Here is a 26,516-nt window from a genome sequence, read left to right on the forward strand (position 1 = left end):
CAGATGAACTCAATGCAGTGAATCCCAAAGAGACCAGGAGGAGGAACTCTGGCCCTAAGCAGCCCCGGGTTTCCTCTCTAATCCCCAGGGATTAGAGTGGCGCTCCAGATTTCCTGGTGCAGACTCCAACCTGTGCATAGCAAACCAGGAAGCAACATTTATTACAGAACCACAGAATGGTCTGGGTTGGAAGGGACCTCAAGGATCATGAAGCTCCAACCCCCCGGCCACACAGGACCAACCTCCACACTGAATACCAGCCCAGGCTGCCCAGGGCCCCATCCAACCAGGCCTTGAACACCTCCAGGGATGGACGGGGCTGCCTGAAGGAGCTCCTGCCTCTCAGCAACAGCAGAACAGGTTGGCTTTGGCTGCTGGAAAAGCAGAAATGATCTCAGAAGCTCAAAGAGCCCCCAATCAATCACGCAAAATACATCTACCAGAAGCCAGAAAGATCTCAACCAGTTTCCATTTCTTCAACTTAAACAAGTGCTAGAAGCAAGGATGGATGCTTTTTGGATCTCAGGTTTGATTGCAGACAGATGAGGAGCCACGCAATGGCCAGTATGCCATGCTTCTAAGATGAGCAGCAGCCGTTGTGTGGTGGTAGCTCCAGTGCAAAGCACTACTACGTGGAAACAAGTAAACAAATAAGAGTTGTAATTCTTCATTAGTTTTAATTGCACTTGATGCTTATCCCAAAATCACAGAATTCTGTAATTTACAGTCATTAGGATCAGTTAAAGTTGCTCTCCATGAATTACCCAGGGAGCTATCGGAATCTCAGCCAGCTCCATTAGCTTGCTTCCTTCCACAGGCAGCCACTGCAGCTGGCTCCCAGGGCTGGGTTCCTGCAGGAGCTCTGCAGCACAGACCTCACTTTGCCCATAGCTGCTGGAAGAGGAGCAGCTTCAGGATGCAAGAGTGACTTCAAACAGGCCTTGGGATGCCTCTGCTGAAGTGAACTGTGTGGGAAGCACTCCTATGAATTATGAGTCCAACAAAACATACCCAGAGAATTAATTTCTTTCCTGGGTCCATATTGCAATGCAAAACAATGTGATAAGGCAACCTGATGTGCCCTCATAGGACTAAGAGAAAAGGTAAATGAAGGAGTCATTCCAGCAGTTTGTTTCCCATTGTTAATCTCCACTTTGATCTCCCTTACACAGCACATGGCAGAAGGCAAACAGGATATAACAACACATGTATGACATACGCACTCGAGCTGTAGTAGAACAGCTCCTGGTGCACCAATGAAAAGAGTAAGATGTAACTGGAATAAAATAAGAGATCGCAAGGCCTCAGGTAGACAGGGATCTCCAGCAAAATACCCTTGTCTCCACTGCCAGCCCTTCAATGAGGGCTGGGAGGGGGTGGATCCTGGCTCCATCCATCCAGTCACTCAGCTGCATTGCTCACACCTGAGCTCCCCTGGGCTGACCCTGCCTTCCCACCAGGTGCTCCATCACTGCTTCAGGCTGCGACTTTGCGTTTCTGCTACACTCACAAAGAACAGCCCTAAATGCTATGCCAGCCCAAGCTGGTACAGGGTCTGCCAGCAGTAAGTATGACCAGAGCCAGGCCAGCAAGGCCACTATGTGCCCTAGGGACCACTGAGCCACAGCAGGGCGAGCTGTGCCATTCAGGGCTGAATGCTTGCAGTGACTCAATGGGCGGCCATAGGTTGTGCTGCTGTGATTGTTTGGAGGGGAACCCTCGGAGCTCCTTTATACTTCCAGCTGTGCTTTAATCTCAGATAAACACCGCCATAAATCAAATCTCAGCAGCACTTAGTTTTCATTTAAAAAATGATGCACAAAGTAGAAAAACGAGGTGCAAAGAGAAACTTGGGGAAGTTAAATGTAAAGGAAAGCGGCTTCAAGCTTCTCCTTTTTGGGGCAATTACCACTTGTTCCCTTAAAGATGGAATCAAAAATAAATGATCACGTCAGAATGCTGGCAAGCCGCGTGTCACTACCAGTTTCAGATAATTAAGTGAGATGTATTTTGGAGTGGAGCCAAATGCTGATAATGTGGCAATTACTTCCACGGAGCCCAGTCAAAATCACATAACGTTCTCCTCCTGCATCTTCATTACTGTCTTGCTTTAAACTTGGGGTTTAAATGATCTCAAGAGCTTCCAGAAATGCAAAGGGGTGGCTTCCCAGAGCTGAGGAGCTGCGGCTGTGCTGCAGGCTCAGGTCCCAACCATGGCCATCCCAGCCAACCCACGCTCATCTTTCCTTCAGAAACACAACAGCTGTCCTTATGCCCGCAGAAAATGCTCAGGCTGCACTACACGGCTGCAGATTATGGAGCTACTCTGTAATGTATCATTTTCATTCTCTGTGATTTGAAGAGGACAATTGATTTCTAGGGAAGAAGAGAAAATACGATTTCATCTCATTCCATGCAAGCCGATGTTTATAAGATACAAATCATCAAGACAGCACGGCTGCAAGTATTAGATTACAATTTGCATTAGACTGGCATTGTTTTACATGACTTCTCCTCAACTAAAGACTATCCCAAAAAATGTTTCCTTCAGAAGGATCTGGTTTGGTGCCAAATGTGTGTCACACACACATCAGATTCCAGTCTGGGGTCTGAACACCTTCATGGACAGGGACTGCCCACCCCTTGGCGTCATGAGTTCTCCCTGGTTATACCCCACCTACTGCACAGCAGGTCCAAGGGCCTTTCTCTACATTTTCCATTTTCCTTTACTCAGACTCCAAGATCATCTCTCCTTATTTTTCCCTATTAGGAAGGCAGCATGGTTGTGCACCAGCACCGTGCTGGGGATGGGCTGATGCTCAGACCTGACGATCTTAAAGGTCTTTTCCAGCCTTAAAGATTCTATAATTGTACCAACAGAGAGAAGCTCAGCAAATACTTCAGTAAAGCTACAGCAGAAGCACTAAATGTCAGCACGCATCTTCAGCCAATGAACAGCGACAGGGAAAGACCCCTTCTATCCTTTCTGCTGTTTGGCCTCCTTTTAGCAATCTGCTTTTGTTGCTTTTAATTTCCAGAACAGAGAAAGAAATCAAATCAAAGTGACTTCAAAGAGAAGTTGGAAAGTAGTCATAAAGCTTAAATATTTACAGCTAAATTGCCCTTGTTTAGCCTTATATATATATCTCTATATATACCCATATACAAAGTGTGCTTTATTGCCCATGCTTGTAAACAGCATCTAGGTTAAAAAACAAACAACAACAGAAACCCAAGGACGGGTCAGCAGGAAGCGTTGGGTACTGGTTGTGGGACCCAGTGCTGCTGCAGGAGCTGTGCTGCTGCCCACCCACATTCATCATTCAGAAGCTGTTAATTGCAGACTGTTAAAATGCTAATTGCTTTTCAAACTCTCGCTGCCACATTCGGGATCACAGAGGTTTCCTGATTTAAGAGTTCTCAGAGGAATTATTGCAGAGGGCTTTTGGTTCCCTCCCTCACTGCTTGGTGGAGCAGCTCTGCCCCACTGCCAGCACCCATCCCCAGGCTATGGCTGAGCCCACCTGGAACCACAGCACCCGGCATCAGCAGGGCTGGGCATGGGCACCTCCCAGAGATTCCAAACCCAACTCTACTCCTCCAGCAGCTCCAGGGCCCGTGGCACAGATGGGCATCACCAAGGACACCCCTAAAATTCCAGCTCTGGAACAAATCTCAGCATGTTTAGCAATGGAGCTTTCAAACAACATTTCAAGAGAGCTTCTGAACAGCTACATACATCAAGTGTGAAATTAGATTCCCTAGTCCTGCTTTCATTAATTAACTCCCTGAACCTATTCCAGTAATCACAGCTGTGCAGCAGTGGTGGTAGGCGCTTCGTGGCCAAGCCAGGCACTGACTTACATACCTGTCTATGCGAAACCATGCACCTGCCAGAGCAAATCGAGGTGAGGATGCAGAGTTTGTGCAACATCATGCAGAAAGTCAAACTGCTCGCTTGCTAAAGAGGAATGAAGCCAGGATGCTTGTTTGGAGCCACTCACAAAACCTGCTGGGCTATATCATCCCCTAGATTTACCATGAAAATAAGCTGTGTGTGAAGTGAAACCAGGTTTTTCTGCTCACTTATTGTCCCTTTATGTTCAAAGACTTTTTCCTCTTCTATGCTCAGTTAGAACAACTGGCAGAAGCCAGAATGATACAACCCCCCCAGCACACACTGCTTGGAGCCCGTATCCCCATGTCCCCAGCTGTCACACTTCCCTTAGTGCCACTGCTCCATGTTGGGCAGCACAGCAAGCATCCGTTAGTTCTGCCATTGTCCCTTACAGAGCCAGCCCTACACAGTACATGGTCGACATTTTAATTCATCACTGATTTATAGAATAATGTATTTGGTAATACTGACAGTAGCAGATATACCTCAGCTCCCTACTGTAGATTTCTTAGAGATTACTTCCCTTTAACTCCCTCTTATAAAGGGCACAATCAGGGCACTGCTCTCCACTCTGCAGCAGAGCACAAATGAGACGTAACCAATAACCCACAGCAGCACAGGAGCTGTGTTCAGACAGCTCCTCTATTTCTCCATCCAGCAGCACCTCACTGGTGAGCCCCCCATGCACAGGGACCCTCCCAGACAAGGGTCCCCACATTGGGCACTGCAGGGAAGGCTTTGCACCACCTGATGATTTCCACTCTGATTCTCTCACCCTGTCACAAATCAGCTGGAAGCTGCAAGGATTAAGGAAAAGTCATCTTCTATCTTTTATATCACACAGGATACCTACTGTTATGTCTGAGACAAGAGCTAGAGCTACATGAAAGGACAGGATCATAGAATCATGTGTGACCCCAAGTTGGAAAGGACCCATAAGGACCATTGAGTCCAACTCCTGCATGTGAGACAACAGCCTCAATTTGCACATGGGGAGGTTTAGCTTGGAAGCCAGAACGAATCCCTTCAAAGAAGAGTAGTCAGGCCCCAGAATAGGCTGCCCAGGGCAACAGTGGAGATTCCATCCCTGCAGGAACAGAGGAGAAGTGAGGGCACAGTGCTCAGGGACATTACTTAGCTATGGCCTTGTAGTGCCAGGTGAATGGCTGGGCTTGATGATCTCACAGATCTTTTCCAACCTGACTGACTCTATGAACCTATGAACCATAGCATAAGGAAACCAGAGCATAAGGACCTGAAAACCCAACCAGAAGCATCCCATGCCCAACACCGCTCTGCCCAGCTGCAGGTCACCCAGCTGATGGCCCCATCAGTGCAGCCAGCACAGAGCAATAAGAACAGCAGTGAGAGCCACGGGGCAGGGGACACAGCTCAGCCACTCTCAGTGCTTCATTGACACATTCACAAGCTCCTTAACACATCCACATTCTGTAAAACTTCCCTGATTTATTTCCATATGAAATATTTCTCCTTATGAAAACCAATTCCAGCATAAAATCTCAATCTTGTAGTTTAATAGGATGTAAGTCTGGAAGAATACAATAAATTATGCAGCAACAAGCCTTTGGAACTTGAACTTTCTCTCTGTCGTATCAGAGCAATTATTTCTGCATGAACCAATCCTTTGTATTTCAGAGAAAAATCCTCCAACCCTTATTTCTAGGAGGGCTCGAGTTATAAATTACCTTTGGAATTCCAAAGTCAGTAACAAAGAAAGTAGAGATGTGGTTCCATCTTTGTCCAACCATGCACTCCCACAGCTCCGCAGGTTGAGTGCCTGACCTGCAGCATCCCAGCAGCCTTCATCCTCTGACACCAGCTGTCCTTGGGGGGGGGGGCAGCCAGAACCCCCACCTTGTTAGTAGGAATGCTCCCATCTCACTCTGGATGAGGTAAACAGTACAAAATTTGCAATGAAATCAATGAAATTCTATTTAGCTGCCCCAGGGAAGCATCTACGGCACATTTTAAATTGTGGAATTTAATTAATTTTCCTGATTTATATGCTGGCCAGTCAGCCAGATTCATTTTACCTCGTTAAATCTATTTACACTTAGATAGCTGGGACAGATTGAGGAATACATCCAGCCAACCAGAGAACACCCACCAACACCTGACTTTGGTTAACAACACCATTTGTTTCCCACTCTCTGTCAGGCTGAAGGGGCAGAGATGATGCCTTAGAGAAAAGAAAAGCCCAATAACCAAAATCCAGTTTCCTGTTTGCTGCTCCTGCAGGTTCCATCACTGCATGTTACTGCTGTGGCCCCAAACTGCTGTCAACACTTGGTATTCTTTTGGAAGACCTTCCCTGTAGGTATAGCAACACCAGTTTAACTTCCAGTGTTAAACAAAATAGCATTCTTGAATTAAACTGAACCATGCCTTCTTGCACTGGCATTTACCCAGCGAGCTCACTGTTATGCCAGGCAAACTGCCCAGGCTGCTGATAACATCTACTGCAAAGCAATGTCCCTCCTGCTGCATCTCCCCAACTTTCACATGGACTTCAGCAAAATGGGCTCCTGCTCTCTGCTCTGAGCACCATTTGAGTTGGAAGGGTCCTTTGAAGCCAATCTGTCCCCACTGCCCTGCAGGAGCAGGACCTGTAGCCCCCAGCAGTACCAAAGCAGCAGTTCACATCAGATGCCTTTGTGCTATCCTACTTTGAATCACTTTGCACGGCAGCACCATCACACACTGTAGCTTTATTAAGTCCCAGAAGTCACACACAAGAACACAAAGTTCCATTGAAGGCCACACAGCCCTGGGCCATCACTCATCCTACTGGGACAGTTTTGTCCTTGCAGCCATTTGGCTTTTCCTCCTCAGACTTCTGCCACCCCCGTACTGAATCAAGATTAGCTTAAGGGACCACTTTAATAAACAGAATCTCAGCTACATTTCAGCCTGCAATAGAAAAAGGTAGGAAATGGAAACTGAAAACTCTTCCAGGGGGAAAACAATGCCTCCCAGCTGAGGAGCAGCACTGACTTATGTGCACTGCAAGGTGTGGGAAGCAAAGCCCAGTACTCAGAGCTGAGCCAATGCCTGCAGCCACCCCCTCCAGCCCCCCCTAACAATCTGGGAGCAAGTGCTCTGCAGGTATCTTAGCACTGCAGATGTGCTCCTAACCCCTGAAACGTGGTTCAAGCTCTCTACAGCAGCATCCTGGCGTTACCTGAAGGAAAGCATAAAAAAAACCTGCTGCCTGCTTTAACGAGTGGTTAAACATACAGTAAATTAAGTCTGACTTTTATGACATTTACCAAGCAAACAGTTGGGAACGAATGGAAGGATTCGGGTTGTTTGCCTTTGTGGCTACACAGGCTGTTTAATTAAGTTCTTGCTATTGTCAGTACCTTGATACCGCTTTCCAGGCACTGAAGTCCTGTCCCAGCAGAATGACCAGCCAAAGGCCAGGGCTCACCCCAGGGCCAACCTCCCAGCCCCACTGAGCCCTGCCTGGCAGCTGAGCATCCATGCACTGCAGGGATGCACCACCCAGCAGGAGGCAACTGGCACTCATGGGAATGGGCCAGCTCAAGAACTGCTGTATATGCATGCCTTCACTCACACGAGCCAACACAGATATGAAGCTGAAAAGTAATTTTATGCTGGATATTAGCTCAAGCAGGAAGTTATCACTTTAATAACTATAAACATCCATTTGCTTGCTTCGTTACACAGCATTAAAGCTGGGCAGATCATTTACAACGAGCTTGTTAGAACTGCTCAGTGCTCCAAGATGAGTGGCTGTTACTGCTCAGCACACAGGAGCCCAGGAAGGAGGGGGAAGCTTCTACAGTATGTCAGTGCCACACATCTGCTTGGAATACCTGGAATTGCTCCTTTGGTGATCTGAAAACACCACTTCTTGCTCCCCTTGGACTATGAACTCCCATGCTGTATTGGTTAGACCACAGGTGTGCAACATTTTGGCTCCCCTGGACCACACTGAGCGAGGAGGTATTGTCTGGGCTTCATATAAAACACGTAACTATAGTTAAAGCATAAACACAACAAAACTTTAAATATTTTAATGTAAAAAGGAGGACAACAAAAACATCAAAGCATCCAGTTTATCAAAGAATACTTGTGATGCTAAAAGACAAGCACACAGGGCAGGTTGTGCACCCAGTGCACCACCATCACTGTGGGGCTGGCACAGCCTCACCAGGTGCAGGCACAGAACAGGACACACCTCAGCTCTCCATTCAGTGTGACACAGTTATATGCTAGAACTTCCCTACCCCATCAGTGCCCCCCAGACAAAGCAGTTGGGAGGGCAGCCTCCAGCACAGCCAGAGCCTTTACTCCTCTGCTGCAGAAGAAAAACCCTTCTTCTCCCCCCAAAACACCATCAAAATAACTGAGTAATTGTTGTTATGAAAATGTGTTTTGTATCAGCAGAACTCGCTAATGAAGCAAGCTGACAGACACATGAAGGAGCATGCAGAAAGCTCTGGCACTGAGAGGTGTTTTGAACATACAACGTCGCTTGGCCGCTAAGTTACTGATAGGAAAAATACTTAGTCACTTCCCAGCTGTTCCGTGGCAGGCTGAACCATTAAATGTAAACCATTAAATAATTCTGAAAGGAAGAGAACAGGTGGCAAATGGCTCCTATGGCAGATGGTGTCTTTTTTAATATTTGTACTGGCTGCTAATTTACAGAGTCCATAACTGTGCGCTCCCATCTTACCTTTTCCATCTGAATAATTAAGAAATGGGATGTGGAAAAAATAAATAAATCCCCCAGCTCCTAATACAGTAGCCATAAAAGAGGCGTTTGAGATTACCAGCCATCCCATTCCTAAAGTGCCACATAACTCCACATTCCAGGACTTTATTGCCTTTTTCTTTCCTTAAGAGAGAGTCCTCTTCAAAGCTTGATAGCACTGGAAAATTAAGTTCTCTCCTTACCAGTAAAGCAAATGAACACAAGGATGCAGCACAGATCACTGCGTAGCTGCTTTCCACAAGTTTTTATTTGGTCTTTATGTTAACACTGGCACAAAACCCACGTTAACAGCAAGAATGGCACTAAATACTTAAGCAGAACGTACAAGCAGAACCACTGAGAGATAGAAAAGGGGAAGAGGAAGAAAGGAAGAACCAACCTAGCGCTGAGCTCTGGTAGCGTTTCTGGATGGTTCCCCATGTTGGCTCACTGGTGTTAAACCACCTGCCCTAATGTACAGCAGAAACCAGAGAAACACTGTGCTCATGTTTCTCACTATGGTGACGACCAGAGCTCTGCAAAGCAGCTCCATTCTTGCTGAGTGCAAAGCATTTACCCAACGCTACCAGGTTCTCCAAGCAGGAAGAAGCCAAAGTGCCACTGAACAAAAGAACTGAAGCCCAGCACTCTTCAAAATGCCAAATCTTTGCAAAGCACAAGGTGCACCCAAAGCTTGGGGCACCACGTACCACCTTGTTGGTTCACTCTGCTGGCTCTGTCTGCTCGGGATAAGCAGTTTTCTGCTTATCCTGATAAGGGATAAGAAAACTGCCCCAGGGATAAGGAGTTTTCTAGCAGTGAGAATACAACACTTCTTTCTGTGCCCTCCAACCCAGAATGGGACATTGGCCACCACTGGCTTTGTTGGCTGGAATTCTCTTTCACCACTTACAGTGGTGCCAAGCAATCTCATTCTGTCACAGCACAAGTCTTTAACAATCACAGCTTTAACTGCTTGCAGATGACCAGTAACAACATTCAGGACATCCATCATTAGAAGTTGGCAAAGTCACCCTTTCCTTTGATACTGCTTTTAGGACAGAAGCCTACACTGTGGCAGACAGCAAACAGAGCAACGCATCCAACACCTCCACAAAAACCCAGCGGCTGAACTTCAGAGCTGTAATACAGGAATTGTCTGGTGCGGTTTGAGGCAGAAAGGAGAACATGGGAAGGTAGACCTGTACACTGCAGCTGCTGGGAGGCACACAGCAGTGGTGGTGGAGTTGGTGTAACTTGGAGGCAAAGAATGGTGAGTGGTGAAAGGCAGCCCAGCACTCTGCTTCACTATTGCTGTACAAGTTAATGACTGGGAAGGCCTCAAGAAAGGGTAATTTAACGTACAGATAATGCCAGGCATACAGTGTGCTTAAAACCCTGCCAGCCTTTCAGCTAAAAGCATCATTGTGCTGACATTATTAAAGACAACTCACGGATCTCAAAGAAAAATAGATCTGCAAGAGAACATTATCCACAGACCCTGGGGCAGCTGCATTTTTCTTGCTTCATGTATGATTTATAAACTAACCCAGTAATTAATGAACTTCCCATGTTCTCCTTGTTTAAACATGATGCAAGACAGCGTTCTTTGAGTCATAGAACCACTGGAGTGTTCAAGCTGGAAAAGCCCTCTGAGACCCCCACCCACCCACTGTGCCCACTGCCCACCCCCTCAGTGCCACATCCCTGCAGCTCTGAGCACCTCCATGGATGGGGACTGTCCATCCCTGGGCAGCTGTGTCCACTCTCTGGAGCAGACATTGCTCTGATACCCAACCTGACCACCAACACTCCCCCTCTGCTGTGCATCTCCCAACAGCTGCAGTGCACACACTCACACCTATCCCCCAATTCTGATTCATTCATTAGAGCTCATGAAAACTCCCATCCATTACTTCCCTTTTTTCCCCATCTCCCAGGCCTTGCCGCCATCCTCAGTGCTCCGCTCAGGAAGCTTTCCATCAACCTCGTGTTGACAAAGATAATTTAAAGTGAACACCTCAGAGTCCTCTTCACCGTGAGCACAATAAAAAGGAGTTTCATAAAAATGTTTTATGTAAGCCTTTGCAAAGGAAATAGCCAGCCCTCCAGAGAGGATGATTAATAGAGAAAAATGGTTAGCTGAATCTTGAGTTTATTTTATACGAGCCGGGCATTTCCAAGCTTTCTTTCCTAAAAAGCTGCTATATATTCCATAGGAGAACACACCCAGAAGCGTGTGGTGTACTGTGAATGATTGATAATGGGCTGATTGCTCAGGCACTCAGAGCATGGTAGTTGATAGCCTATCACACAGTCATTCGAAGGGAAAGCAACAATTATCATGGCCTGACATGTTTATCATGGCAGAGCCGAGCCACTTATCTTAACACTGTAGCTCCTTGATATTATAATATTCTATCGTGTCTAATACAATTCATGCAGGGCTCAGTGCTGCAGCCGTGAATCAGAAGTCCTGTGACTGCTTCTCCAAAGAATGCCCGAGCATCTCAATTCAAGGAAGAATACATCTGGCATCTCAATCTGTATTTCGGCACCCATAGAGAACAATTCTCTTACGCTCCGATTCTCCTATAAGGTGCTCGCTTTCAGAGAGGCAAAGTGATCTCTCTGTGGGTCAGACAAAACCCCATGGGAAGCCCTCAGCTCCCACCCCATGGGACCACCTATAGAGCTCTGAGCTCTGCTGGCAGGATGGTCCTTTGTATCAGCTGGGAGACCGTATCCCTGTGGGGACACTGGCCCTTCACACCATGTAGCCTTTCCCCAGCAGCCGTTTATCTGTGCTGTTCTGATGGCTGCTCAACAGGAATGATCATTAGAGATCCATTTCTCATGTGAAGGTTTCATCTAAACAGCCAATATCGTAACTGCACACTTCCTGCCGGTTTCAATCTCTCTGCATTGTGCTACATTACACTTCGAGGACCAAAAAGAGGCACCAAAATTACATTTTTCAACTTAACTGGAACATTGTGTTTCAAAAATATAACCCTAAGCATCCAAAGCACCAATAGCTCCAAAAATGACCACAAAGAGGTAGAACAGGAGATTCATACAGCAGTCAGGGATGCTGCAGAGCCCCCAGGTACCACATGCAATGCCATGTAGAGGAAATAGAAGGTTTTGCAGTGAGCAACCAGAGGCACATCATCCACACCCAAACCGATATGGAACCATGTAGAACCCAAGGCTGTGTTCCTCTAGCAGGCTTTGTAAGGAAGCAATCTGCTTGTGTCCCAGACATTACCACTGAGCTCTGCTCCCTGGTGACAGCAACAGGACTAGAGCACAGAGCCGTGACAGTTGGGGTTAAGGGGGTTAGGAGAAGGCTGTGTTCCAGAGGGTGGTGGGCACAGCCACAAGCTACTGGAGCTCAGGGAGCACTGGGACATCACTCTCAGCCATAGGGTTTGGGGTTGGTTGCTGCTATGTGGGACAGGGGCTGGACTCAGTGTCCCTTCGGGGGTCCCTTCCAACTCAGGATGGTCTGTAGTTCTGTCCTTCTATGTCACACAGACACCTTCCAACCACCCCACTGCCGCACAGACCCAGTGCCATTAGGACCACATTTCCTTCCCAAAGTTAACAGAGGATGCAGCTCAGTTCACATACTGCCCACAGCTGTCACATTATACCAAAAAATTACTAACAAGCACAAACTTTTAACGCATGCTATCAGAGAACACCTGTAAGCGCTACCAGAGAAAACAATTTAATCCCAGGTGTGTGTGCTTACACAGCAGCTGTGTGCGTACAGCTACCAAAGCACAGCAGCAGGATGCACACAGAGGCTGTCCGTGCTGCAGAGCCCACAGTGCTTCTTCCCCACACCGACCCAACAGACCTTACCTGGGAATGGGGAGCCCAGCACCGGGATCCTGAGGGGTGAGAGGGTGAGCAGGCGGCACTGTGGGACCCTGGATGGGGGTGGTCCTGGGGGGGCTTCAGCCTCCACTGCCAGCAGCGCCAGGCTTGGGGGGCTGCCCACTGGGCTGGGACCGCGCCGGCAGCCACCTGCAGAGAGAGATACAGTCATTTCATCAGGATGGATATAAGGATGCTTCCAGCATTCTGAATTAAAGGCAGCACAAACACACTGAACATTCTTCACCTTATCTCCAACATCATGAGATAGGACTGTGGAATGGCTGAGGTTGGAAGGGACCTTAATGAACATCTGCTTCTAACAGAATTGCCCATGTGGGAAAAAACCTTAAAGATCATCAAGTCCAACCACAACCCAACCATCCTACCCTAACTCTAACCTTGTAGCAGCACCACTGATGGTTGGACTTAATGATCTTGAGGGTTTTTTCCAAGCATTAAACTCTATAAAAAGGAAGTTGTGTTTCATATAGTGCCTTGGACAAGGACACAATGCTGATAATATGGCCTCAGCCCCTCTTGCTGTTGTTCTTCCAGAACTCCAAGCTTTGAACCCTATGTGTGAGAACACACCCTTATAAACCTGAAGGGACAACACAAGGCAATACTGAGTGATGTATAAGCTGTGCAAAGTTGTTAAACTCAAATGAAGAAAACCTCAATAACAGAAGCCAAGCAGCTGAATGTATTGATCTGTATTCACTTTATCTGCCATGGTTCATAACGATGCACAAACATCCAGATCTGATTTTTGCTAAATAAAAACTGTCTGATTTTAGATCTGAAGGTTTATGTTACCCATTACATTAACCAGACATTAACGTTACCTGTTGGACTGCTGCCCTGCTCTACATATGTAAACAACTAAGCTTCATGTGCAGGCGCCTTCACCTTGAGCATACGCCATGCAGACACTTCATACAATCATAGAATGGCTCAGGTTGGAAAGGGCTTCACTGCCCTCTGAGTGAAGAATTTCCTCCAAACATCCAACCTAAATCTCCTCTCTTTCAGTTTAAATCCTTTCCCCTTTGTCCTGCCACTAGAAGACTACCTTGAACAGGAACTCAGCAGCTGCCCACCAAATGCAGCCTCAAACTCACTTCTGACTGTATAACATTTACCATGATGACTAAGAAGCTTAAGGGGAAGACCTTTGGAGCTCAATCTTAGCTAAATATGTTAAATAAACAAGAAAATGAGCAGTAGAAAGTCTTAAGGAAAAACCTCATTTGACAAACACCAGCTGTTACTCCGTCTACACTGAGCTATGTATTCAAAAATTAAGCAATCATTAGCTTATTATGTTATTTAGCAAATGTTTTCAGCTCATGTGGAAACCCTTCAGGCACTGAGAGCCAACTGCAGCAGAGCACAAATCCCTGCTCGATCACAGCAGACATCTCCTCAATCTGTTGGGTTTCCTGCAGCACCTCTGCATCACTGCTGAGCCAGTGCCCGGCCCTGGGGGGCTCAGAAGGCACCATAGGGACCCACTGCCAGCCCCACCACTGCCTCACTCTGGGCAGAGGATATAGCCCAGCCCCATGCAGCTCCATGGCCAGATGCCCCTTCAGACACACAGATGCCCTTGTTGCCAAGTGTTCCTGCTCTCAGCTCTGGGGTTGGGAAAAGTGGTTCTGTGCTTTTGGAAAGGAGTTTGTTCCACTTACAGCTAATTGGGGCTCTTGAGGCTATTCTCCTCACTTTCAGCAGCACTGCTTCTCAATCTTATAATAAACGATTATTCGCCAACAAAACAAGCTCTCCTTCTTTGCTAAACAGAAGTCAAATATTTTCAGTAAGTCTCCGTTAATGCAACTGGGTATCAGCTCCAAGAGGAACCCATTTCAATACCTGTACGTGCACTAACGCAGCAGGCGTGCAGGCGAAGAAACACCAACAAACAATATCAACATTTTAATCATTCCACCATGGATAGATGAAAAATAGGCTATTCTCCCCAAGTCACAATGGAGATATCTGAAGATCTCGTGGTCTGATTACTCAGACTTTTTAACAGTCTTTGCATTCATTCACCTGAGAACAACTGCAAGTGTTGGATGTGTTCCACACCCCTCCTGTGTGAGATCACTGCCTGCAACCCAACCACCTTCAATGGGAGCAACCAATGCAACACCTTCTGCAATGCTTGGAAAACAAATGTATGGAGAATTACTTTCCTGCCGGCCTCCTGCAGGGGACATGAGCAGAAAGAAACATGCATGTCCCCCAAAGAGCCGAGCAAAGCAACAGAACAACAGAATCCTGCATTGCCAAAGTTTTCTGTGAGCACAGCTGAGGAGAACTCCTGGTTCAGGAGCTAGAAGGCTTTCCTTATGCAAGTTTCAGCAGCTCTGTTATTAAAGTTTCATCAGCCAGTTGAAAGAGAAGTTTGGGTGATTTCGCAGCTTTTGATGAAGCTCTCTCTCACTCTCTCCTACTAAATAATTCCACAACACGAGGATACCCCTGTAATTGTTAATACTGGAGCACATCACTGCCCGGGGTCCCCACACGCCTTCCACTGAGCCCACTGAACACCACCCATCCCAGCAGGAGGGACCCCAGCTCAGCCTGCCTCAGAAGCTGCTTCTCAGGAGCTGGGCACTTCTTCAGCCATTGACAGAGCGGAGCAAAGCTGCTCTTTGCAGAGACCAATCCCATTTCACTGGGAGAATTCCCACAAACTTTTGGGAAGGGTTTTGTTTCAAATCACACTTAGTGACTATTACTTGAATTTCAAGATTCAAATGCCTTGCAAATAGGAATAAAAAACCCTCATCAAGATACTCTTGAGGGGGGAAAATATTCTTATCAATGGCTTTTTCCTCCAAATCTGTTTTTGTCAAGGCACATTCCATCCTGAGCAGCTGTCTGCCAAAACGACCAAACCCACATTGATATTCTTCTCCAGCCTTCCTTCCCAGTGCCTCTCCAGCAGCAGTAGGGAAAGACACATGAGGAGGGCAGCACATCTTGGTGTGCAGCTACTGGAAGCACAGAGCAGCTGAATGAGCAGTGGGGGTACTCAGAGGTAACAAACCGAAGGTGTTGAAATGCAGCGATGGAGATGGAACACAGCAGTGAACAACATTGGACACACACGCTGTGAAGGCTGTATGAAATTAAATACCAGTTAAACTGAGGTTGGTTAAACACTTTCACAGGAGGGTCAGTGAAATTAATAACACTGAGGCCTTAATCCTCACCTACAGAGGGTTGTGCACCATTACCAGTTCTTTTCAAAGCAACAGTTTTCTTATTTGTTTTCACTTTTATTCATAAAACAACTAACAGCTTGCACCTGCATCCTTGTCTCTAGGTGACCTTTAAAGTCTCTTCCAACCCAAGCCATTCTGTGACACTAAAGTTGATTGCGCCCCCATCCCAGCCCTCAGGATCCCCATTGGCTTCTGGGCACCCGTACCACTGTACAGCCCACCCATTACTCAGTGTGCCACATCCAGGCACTGCACAATCCCAGCTGATACTTAGAAACATTAAGGAGTCTATCATTTGTGATCACAAAGACACTTCTGAACTGTTTACTGAATCACAGCTGATGCTGCTTAGACAAACTGAAGGCAGAAGGTGGGTAACGCTGAGTGGGTCTCTCAAGTCCAGTCCACCAGCTTGGGACCCATTCTGCAGCACAGAGTTGCCACTTACTGCCCCAGCCTGAAGGCAATAAATCTTGACACATAGCACAGATGCCACAGGATGCTCCTGGGTCAGATCCTGCTGCTGGGCCAGGGCAGCAGGCAAGTGCTGGGACACAGCCCTGGGGCTGCCCAATCTGGCTGCAGGAAGTACAGCACTCAGGCAACAGGCAGCACAGAGCACTCATCACCACCTCTAAATGTGTATAGAAAAGCAATCCAGAAGAACGAAGCATTTGAAGGGTGAATTTATTGTTTACAATCCCCTATTCCCTTTCCCTTCCATCTGTAGAGCCTTTAAGAGGAACAAAACAAAGTATTTTATGTGACAGTTCCTTATTAAACTTATTAGGCTGTTATCAGTATTAAAACTGACAACTGTCTCTTGATAGGAAGAGAGAAAAATGTAGCTGAAATGAGCTACAGTGACTGCTGATGTCTGATCACCCCTCCCTGAAGACAAGCCATAAAAAGGAGGGAACAGGATAACAAAAGCCTGATTTCTGCCTTAGATTTTGTTCCTCCCAGAGTCCCAGCCTCCCGCAGATTATAACACTGCTTTCTCAGCACCTTTCAAGACCCGGCCAGCTACATAAGGTGTGTGTTAAGCAGGGCCACCAACCTCCACATTGATACCAGCCCAGGCTGCCCAGGGCCCCATCCAAGCTGGCCTTGAACACCTCCAGGGATGGACGGGGCATCCACAGCCTCTCTGGGCAGCTGTTCCAGCACCTCACCACTCTCACAGTAAAGAACTTAAGGAAACGAAGCAGATAATTTGCTCCAGCTGAAAACCCTATGTAAGCATCTACAGAGAAGGCAATGGGAAGCATTACCTACACTCAGACCGCTGATCATACCAGCATGCTGTCTGAGCATCTAATCAGATATACCACCCAGTGTGGGCACTGCAGAAGGTTTATCTGGCCACAGCTGGCCACTTCCAACAGAACACTGACACCCCTCATCAGCAAAGCACCCTCTGGAACTAATAGGTTTGAGACCTGAAGATGGAGACATGGCTGCTTCTTGGCTAATTCTCTCCTATCACTTCTTCACACACCAGCACTCACTGAACAGCACTCTACAGGCACACCAGGCCACCTAAAGGGCAGCACTGCCCAACCACATGGCAGGCCCTGAGGGAACTCATGATTTTAACAGGAGTTTCAGGTGCTTCATGCAAGGAACTCGGTCTTTTTTTAATGCTTGGAAGACCTACAACACACGCATTTATCACACCTGCATCTGTATCTGCAGAATTCAGATCTGGGAGAACCTGCTGGCTCTGCTACCTGAACTGCACGTGGTTTGGAATTTCAGGTGCTGAGCATCTTGAAGCAGCACTTATCAATCAATAACATGAGGCAACGGGTTGACTTAAATAGGGCAATTATCCTAATACAAAGAAAAACATATTGATTTTCCCGTCTTCTGAAGCCAAAAGGGAGAGGGAAAAAGCGTACAGCTTCTTACATTTGTAACCTGGTATTGCATATGTCTGCCAGTAAAAGCACCACTGACTGCTCACTTCTATGCCCACATGCAATAAATAACAATACAAAAACCAACCAAACCAGCCTCCGCAAATCACTGAGAGGGACGAGTTTCTTTGTAATGGTCTCAGGACCAGGCAGGACAACGTTACAAAGCAAGCTGGAACAAGAAACCTTTTCAATAGGCATATTGTAATGCAACCTCATTTATATAATTGAAGTGAAAATTAACCTGTCTTAACTGGAGCTGACATTTGTACTCGACTTGGGTAGATGAAACAGAGAGCAGCAACAAGCACAGACTTAATAAACAAAGCCAAAACTTCAGGAAGGCTGCAACTAAAATCAAGCATTCCCAAAGATTTGATTGAGTTCTCCTCCCTGAAGTGTCCAAACAAAGAGGGCTGGGTGACATTTCAGGGACGTTCAGGTTCCCTCAGGGCTCTCTTGCGTTACAAACTGGAAACTAATACACGGCCATTAAATACAAAAGTATCCAATCTGAGATGCCCCGAAGCTGTCTGCTGGTATCCACAAATGTAAAGCTTGTGCTCAGTGCTTCCCAGTTGTTTGGAGAGGATTTGTGAGCACAGAGGCAGTACCATGTTGGCAGCCCACACAGACCCCACATACCATCCTTCCCTCAGGTCTCCCTCATTCTGACTTCCCTAATTTTGGGTCTTCACTTCGTCCACCTTTGCCATTCTGCCACCAACACATTCACCTTCAGGCTGTCTCAGCTCCAGCTCCTGCCAGCTCAACCATTCTTGGTAACCAAGTTAGAGTATCCAGGGGGATACAACAGCCCATTGGAGAGCTATAGCTTTTCTCCTAGTGGTACAACCCTGGCTCCTTTCTGCAGGCCAGCAGCCCCGCTGGGATGCACAGAAGGATGCCACAAGGCAGGCAACGCGTGCTTCACATAACCCAGAGCTGTGCCTGTGGCTGCTTCCCCCCATTGGAAGCTCAGTGCTGAAATCTGAGCTACTCAGTGCAAAGCAGCTCTAAAAACGTGAACCATCCCGGAGCACCAAGCTGCAGTGCTTCAGGAAGGCTTCCAGGGAGCTCCCCCAGCAGGGCAGTGCCAGACAACGCAGCTAATGTGGGCACATCTAACTTGGGTCCAGCCATGTGGCACTGCACAATGCAGCCGTCAGAAACCTTCATCCTTTCTCTGCACAAATACTCAAGCGGCGCCTTTTTCCAGTAGACATAAAACAAGCCACCACTTCTAGCTGTCATTAACCTCATTGGATACCCAAAATTCTAAGTACATAAATTCGTGCTGTGTAACATACTGGAGAATAACAGCAGAATCCTTTCCTTGTGGAAAACACCACCTCCTAGTAGCTGGTACCGGTACTCACAGCTGCAAAATCATGTGCATTATCATTCACCAAATGTCAGTGCTTCACATTCCTTTATCTTTGTAACACTGCTGATAAATTGAGAAAACAATTATATCGTTGCTGATAACTGCAGAAGGAAAACCTGCCTGTGAGATGGGCTTTCAGGCTGAACACTGCCACGCAGCCTGCTAAAAGCTTATTAACTTCTCAGTTTAAGCCACTTACCTGAGCAATTTGCTCTCTGTATTTTTATTACTTTTCATATTAACTGTAAAAATTATACACTAAATATTTCAAGCACTACCATAATGCTTCCTCAGAACTTTAAGTATGTTTGGAAGCAGATTCTCATCCAGGCTGCAGTGCACCAGTATTATAGCCTCCCATTCTTGCAGCAGTGTCATAAATGTACAGGTTTGATTTCATGAGCTCTGGAGCTCACCAACTGCTTAGGATGTTACTTGATTAGCATTAGCCAGATGCATTGATTGCATCAATGCAAGTCGGCCTGGGGTCCTCGTGCTCCTGAGGAGCAGGGCAATAAATGCTAAGCACGCTGCTGGAGGAGGAGCAGGAGCCCATGCCATGCTGTGCTGCACACAGCCATCAGCCCAGAAGGTGGTGGGAAAACAATCAAGAGATGGAAGGAGGGGGGAGGCAGAGCCTAAGATGTGTTCACAGGTTGCCCAAGGAGGCTGTGGATGCCCCATCCCTGCAGGCATTCAAGGCCAGGCTGGATGTGGCTCTGGGCAGCCTGGGCTGCTGGTTGGTGACCCTGCACACAGCAGGGGGTTGGAGCTGGATGAGCACTGTGGGCCTTTGCAACCCAGGCTGTTCTATGGTTCTATGATATGACAAAGAGCAACAGTGCAGCAGCGCTGCACACCAAGTCCTGTCTGAAAGGCAGGCAGCAGCAGACAGGCTTCAGAGCAGGGAAAATCATCATTCAGTACAACTCAACCAGAAGCCCTGCTCAACAAGACATTCGCAATGACGAAAATGGATCAGCACCGGTTTGATCCATCTCAAGCTCTCTTGTCACAGCAGCCCTGACTGCGCACATATCGTTCACTGGAAACAAACCCTTTACAGACAGCACAGCTCCCTCAGGATCACCGATGTGCGACCCACTGCTCTGCATGGCCAGCTCTTCTAATCCACCACCAGGTAGACTCGCTCTTTATGTTTGACATATTATGTATGTACTTTAAACTCTCCACATTCACATGAGCTGACAGTTCAGCACAGAACTCTCCCCGTGCTCAGCAGAACGACACACACAAGCCAATGTGTAAACCCAAGCCAGCTCAGCAGTTACCAGGCTACCAACCCACTTGCCATGCATACAGCTATACAAAACTTCTCCTTCACCATTGCATTTCTTATTAAAAACATACTTTGAACAATGCAACTCAGCTCAAATATTCCCTGTGTGGCAACAGAACGGATTTTCAAGCTGTGGCACACTTATTTATGACTGCTGTCATTCCCAGCAGAGAATCTGCACTACAGTGGAGCATCGCTCGATTCTGGCAAGAGCAAAGCACAGCTTTCTGTAAAGGACTGCTAGAAGCATCCCAGCACAGAGCTGATCTGCACTGCTCTATGTGCTTCCGTTCCCAGCCATCTTCATTGCTCATTAATCAACCTGGCAAAGCAACCCAAACACTCATCTCTTCCAGCACCCTCTCCCCTCTCACTGCAAAAACAGAACTGCTGCATGCTGCACAGCTTCCAGACACGGAGGAATGTTACTTGACATCTAAAGGAGCACAGGAGCAGAGATAGCAAGACATTAAGAGTACCCCAATTCTGAATTTCAGATTCTAAGTCAGTGCTGTAAGTACCAGCATCCTTTCACTTCCCAACCTTATCTGTGAGGCAGCTGCTGTCTCAGTAACACAAAAACAGAGATTGGGCTTTAGAGCAACACATGTTCTGGTCTTGGAATTCCAAGTATAAATCCCAGCTCTTCCATTAGCAGCTGTACTCCGCAGATTAATGCCATTTCTTTAATAAATACCACCGTGCACAACTGAGTTTTAATGAGATGACCAGTCAGTTACTGTCCCCTGCTAATAGCTGTCTATGGAAACCACACATCTCATTCCAACAATTCACAGCAATTGGGAGAATCCTGCATGAAGCTCATTGGTCTTTTTTGATCAGTCAGCTGAAAACAAACCCAGAACCTTGGGGATGACCAGCCCCATCATTCTGGAAGCAGACAACCAGATACAGAACTATCTGCTGCTACCTCCTTCAATTAATACATTCTTGGCATTCTTTGGAAGTAATTCAGGGGATTAAAGGCTGCCATCAAGGTTCCAGATCAATCGGGAGAGATTCAGATGAATGGAATGAAACCCTCTCGGAAATGGCTTGTTCCTCTTTTGAGCTGCACGAATAGCAGTAAATACTCAATTATTTACTAACCTGGCATCAGCGGAGGTGCCAGCACCACTGTGGGAAGAGGCCTGGAGGCAGGAGCTGGCCTGGCGATGGCCAAAGCCACTTGATTTGTCATTAGCAGAGGCTTCTCATTTCCTTGGAAGAGACACGATTCCTCAGGATGTACCCACACCGAATCCAGAGCAAATGCATTATTTAGGTATATCTGTCCAACACAAGTAATAGAGCATTAAAGTTTCAGAGATTTTATTCTCACTTCTATCCCTGAGCTTTTGTTTTTAACTCATTATTAACACATGGATAGGATCTCAAGCTGGAGACAAACACCAGAACAGACTGACTGCTGCTCTGTAAGTGAGGACAGCACTCAGCTGATCACTCCCAAACCCAGCCAGCCCTCAACACAAGTCAGCTAAAGCAGCATCACCAAAAGCAAACGAGAGCTGGAGCCAACAGAGCCTCCAACACAGCTCCTGCAGCACAACTCCATCAGCAGCTCACAGACCGCAGCCACCTCCTCCAGTATTTTATCCTTTGCATAACTTCAAGGAACCAAAAACACTGCGTTCCTGGAGCAGCCTCCTGCACATATCAGCCCCACAATATTTCTTCTCCATGCAGTTTCACTGGACAAACCACCTCCCTCTTGCATGCAGGCACAGTTTACAAAACCAGAAATATTTCTCTGCTGCTATAGTTTCTGAGCATCACCGTTAAACACGATCAGACTTACTTTGCAGCTCGGCAGCCTTTTATCTATCCAGCTCTTCCCAGCGTGTGGTGGAACCGCAGATGTGTACACAGGAGGAAAAACAGGCACAAATTCCACACCGGATGACGGTGAAAATCCAACGACTGGAGAATGAGCTCCAAATATCCACTGTGGGGGCAACAAAAAGGCAGGAAGTTAACAGAAGGGTTTTGCCCCGAGCAAGTCAATGCTTCCATCATCTCCCAGCCGCCTCCGGGGTGACTGCATTGAATTTCAAGCCTCAACCCGATACATATTCGTGCTCCCCGGCCGCCGCTCGGGGAAGGATGCGGTGCTGGCCGCCCGTCGGCTCCGCTCCGACGGAACCCCACGAACAGAGCAGCTGGAGGCGGCTTTAGCGGTCACCCCCAGGGGAGAGGGAGAACGAAAGGAAACGCAGGCAGCCTGTTTCTTACGGAGGGGCTCACACAGAGCTCAGCCCCCGCCTGCCGCTGCCGGGACCCCGCCGCACACCGACTGCCGCTTTGCATCGCACTTTTCATCTAACGCTACGAAGGGAGAGGTGCAGCTACAAGCGCTGCCGCCGCTCCGCCTGCTGTAGCGGAGCAACTACTGCAGCCAAAGCGGGATCTGAAGCGCAGCCCCAATTATTCCCAGTGCGGCAGCGAGAAATAAGCGAAACCCCGTCGGGCAGCGCCGGGCTCGGCAGCACGGCACAGAACTCGGGAGCGGAACGAGCCCGTGTGCACGGGGAGCTGTGCTTGTATTGCTGCTCGTCCTCCTCGCTCATCTCTTCTTACGGACGCACCGCACGCGTTAAGAAAGGCACCTGCGGCCCAACTGGAAACCCAAAGACCCCAAAAAGCGAAAAAAAAACCCAACCACAAACCCAAACAAACCAAATAAAAGCACTGCGGGTTTCCCACCCGATGGAAAATCCCCGTGCCCGGGCTTCGAAGAACCTCTAGCGGCCGCAGCCCGGCACGGCGCCCGCAGGGGCTCAGTCGGAGGCACCGCGCAGCTTTGAGCGGCCGCAGCGCCCGGCGAGGGTCGGCTCGGAGCCGTTACCTGCCCGTGGAGCGGCGGGGGATGCTCGGCGAGCAGCGGCAGCAGCGGCTCGCAGGGAACGGGCCAGCCCACGGCCGGCGCAGACAGCAACAGCGGCGGTGGGGCAGCGCCGACCCGCAGCAGCCCCGGCACGGCCCACGGCCAGGGGGGCTCGGCGGGCCACAGCAGGGGCGGCTGCCGCTTCGCTGCGGGAACCGGCAGCATCCTACATGGCACGGGGCTGCGCCGTGCCCGCCGCCCTGTGAAACTCCGCTCCTCGCCGGCAGCCGACGGCGGCTCAGGCACCGCCCCGCGGAGAGGAACCGCCCGCGTAAGGGAGGAGCGGGGCGGAACCGCAACGCTGAGCTCCGGGGCCGGGCGGGGAAGCCGCGATGGGGCGGATCGGGGCAGCTTCGAAGGAGGGAGGATGGACCTTGCTCAGAGCCTAAAGCGAGATTGCTGCTGCACGAGGCTGCGGAAGGGCTTCTTGACACGGAACAGTGCAAAACGCATCGCAGGTTTTGGCTCTGAAGGCGACGTTATGCGAGGATGTACTCGGTGTGGGTCTCCATTGCCACGAGGCCACCACACCAGCCCGTCTCACCTCCCCAGTGGCCGTGCAGGGCTCCAGCTGCGGGCTGCAGAAGAATAATGCTCAACTGCCTTTGTTAGCAACAAAACCCTCACCTGCAGCCTGCAGGAACACAACCCATTATTGCCATTGCCAAGGCCAGGTGTGGTGCAGGCTGACCTCCGTTGCACTGTTCAGAGGGTTGGGGTAACCCCCACCACACCACATCACACCCACTGTGCCCTCCACTTCTGCTCCATAGTGGAAGAACACCAACTACTTAGACTTTAGGAAAGCCTGTGGCAGTATCTGCCTTGGGACAGCCCTGCAGAAGCTGCTGCCCACACCTGGGGCTTCTGTGCTCATTACTGGGTGCAGAGCTGGCAGGAGGGCCGGACCCATTGAGCAGGGCTGAGCAAAGCTCCATCCAGCTGGCCACAATGGGACAACACCGAAATGCATTGCTCATAGACCCCCTCAGAGAGATCTGGGAAGTAGAGATGGGAATAATCCACAAAGTGACAGAAATCAGATAAAAAGAAACAAGCTTCCAAATGTTTTAGTGCTGGGTTATTTTATTTAGTTTAAACACAAAACTTGTCGTGGTAATTGTAACTGAGCAGAAAAACAGAAATATAACGACAGAGAAAATGGTTGTTTCCTATGAAACGCAATAATCTCAGAGCAGAGTTTGTCTTAACTGGAGCATTTCATCTACAAAATACCCAACATAGCAGCAAATTGTGGTAAATTTGTCATCGCTGCCGAGGACTCGAAATTTGGAGGGGAATTTGCGGACGCTGAGAGGCTGTTTGTGGCCATTGCTCCCTGCATTCAGAGCAGCTCCCTCCCCTTGTGGGTGCAGCCCTGTCTGACAGCCCGAAGGCAGCAGCAGGGCTCCCAAGCAGGCAGGAGCGCTGGGCAGAGCAGCTGGTGCTCGTGCTCTTTCAAATGCACACACAGGTGCCCTTTTACACATGGAAAACTGAGCAAGTTTACTGGTGGTGGGAGGGAGGGTGGGCAGTCTTACTAAGTACTTCGGTAACGTGAGTCAGGGATGGTTGTACGGGTGATGTGGCTTCAGTAAGCCCGAGCTCACTCATGTCAATTAAAGCTGGGGAGCTCTTGATAAGAGTCGTTCTATCACCTGGCTAAACGCGTGCTCACACTAACGGCTGCTTTTTCCCTTCGACTGCCTTATCTTACAGGTTCAAAAATGATTCAAGTGCTGCTCCGGTGCTTCCTGGATCTTTGGGCACCTCCCCATCTACATTAATGGCAGTGCTATGACAAGACCCCGCGCCAGGGGCTCAGCCTCCCCCGTTAAGCTCCGGATACAGCCGTGCTGCGCTCTGCTTTTCCCGGCCAGGCCAGTGAGCGGCAGTGATGCTGAGTCGGGTTTAAGCAGCGAGGGATGCAGCGAAACGCCCAGAAGCAGCGCTTGGGGCGGTGAAGCACCGCAGAGCTCAGGCAGCCCCGCACAGCAAACACCGCTCCCGTCAGGAGCCGCTTTATTTAACGCCGCGTGACAAATGGGAGAATTAGAAGGAAAAAGCCATGGGGGAAACAAGTGTCTGGAGCGTAACTTCTTTTTTTTTACTCCTAATTTCGGCTTAGAAGCGCTCTGGGAGCACTGCGGGCAGTTAATCAGCCACACCTGGTGCACACATCACCCCCTGAATACCCTGAAGTGCACTTCGGATAGTCCCGGAGTCAGCTTAGCCCTAAAACAAAAGGTTGAGGCCCATCATCTTCATTTTTAAGTCTAGAAAAATGAGCCCGTAACATTCAAAAAGGGAGCACCTTCATTAACAACCCTAACCCTAAACTACAGACATTTCCTACCGAGGATATTATTGACTGCCCTTTCTTCTGGGTTCTCTCGATGCGAAATGGACGATACTCGGTAATGACCGACCATTCGAATGGTAATACATCCCGCTCCTCTATGGGACAGGGGACGTAAATCTCGCTGGCACAGCAGCCATCAGAGGCACAAACATCAGTGCCGTGATGAGCAGGAGCAGAGCTCTGCCTGCAGGTGTTCGTGCAGCTCTCAACACAGACAAACTCTGCTTCCCAAATGCTCTCTGAGGCTCCCTGCTATCTTTACCAACGCCTGCCTCCCAGGTTAACCTGCTCGTTTCACGCCGTGCAGAGGGATTGGAGACAGCAGAGGGAATCTCAGCTGTCATCGCTGCTATCTGGAGCTGTCTGATAAAGCAAGCTTGAACATAAGCAGCTTTTTCTTCTCAGGTACTAAACCACCCGATTCACCCCTCCACAGCTCTACAGCAATCAGGAGCCCTATCTCAGGAGCTCTTATGTCTTCCAAGCAGAGCTGCCAAAGCATCCAGCCAAACAAATGACCCAGCTGGTGATTATTCTGTTGAGTTTTCTCATAACGACGAAGACTAATAGTCCTTCCCTGGGGTTAATCCCTACCTGCTGCATCAGTCATTTGTTTCCAATGGTGGTAAACAGCAAATCCATCAGAAACGGATCAGATAAACTCATGGTGCACTTAATTGTGTGATACCATGCTATGATGGGAAATGAGCTGTCTTCAAATAACCATAGAATCATAGAATGGCCTGGGTTGCAAAGGCCCACAGTGCTCATCCCGTTCCAACCCCCTGCTGTGTGCAGGGTCACCAACCAGCAGCCCAGGCTGCCCAGAGCCACATCCAGCCTGGCCTTGAATGCCTGCAGGGAT

The 26,516-nt window shown here is 48.5% G+C and overlaps 1 protein-coding gene across 2 annotated transcripts in view; it reads right to left on the reverse strand.

The window, feature by feature from the left end:
* TCERG1L (transcription elongation regulator 1 like) overlaps positions 1-24,024 on the reverse strand; it is a 56,045-nt gene extending 32,021 nt beyond the window's left edge. Inside the window, exons 1-4 of one of the 2 annotated variants that reach the window (XM_015867621.2) lie at positions 23,251-24,024; positions 22,204-22,350; positions 21,495-21,675; positions 12,516-12,680 (exon numbers count right to left, since the gene is read on the reverse strand). In XM_015867621.2, coding sequence (XP_015723107.1) covers positions 12,516-12,680; positions 21,495-21,675; positions 22,204-22,350; positions 23,251-23,454 — 697 coding nt within the window. In that variant the 5' untranslated portion in view covers positions 23,455-24,024. The remainder of the gene's footprint in view (positions 1-12,515; positions 12,681-21,494; positions 21,676-22,203; positions 22,351-23,250) is intronic. The other variant, XM_015867619.2, reaches the window with a different exon arrangement.
* Positions 24,025-26,516: the final 2,492 nt, after the last annotated feature.

This window comes from Coturnix japonica, chromosome 6 (genome assembly GCF_001577835.2).
Source record: "Coturnix japonica isolate 7356 chromosome 6, Coturnix japonica 2.1, whole genome shotgun sequence".
NCBI lineage: Eukaryota > Metazoa > Chordata > Aves > Galliformes > Phasianidae > Coturnix > Coturnix japonica.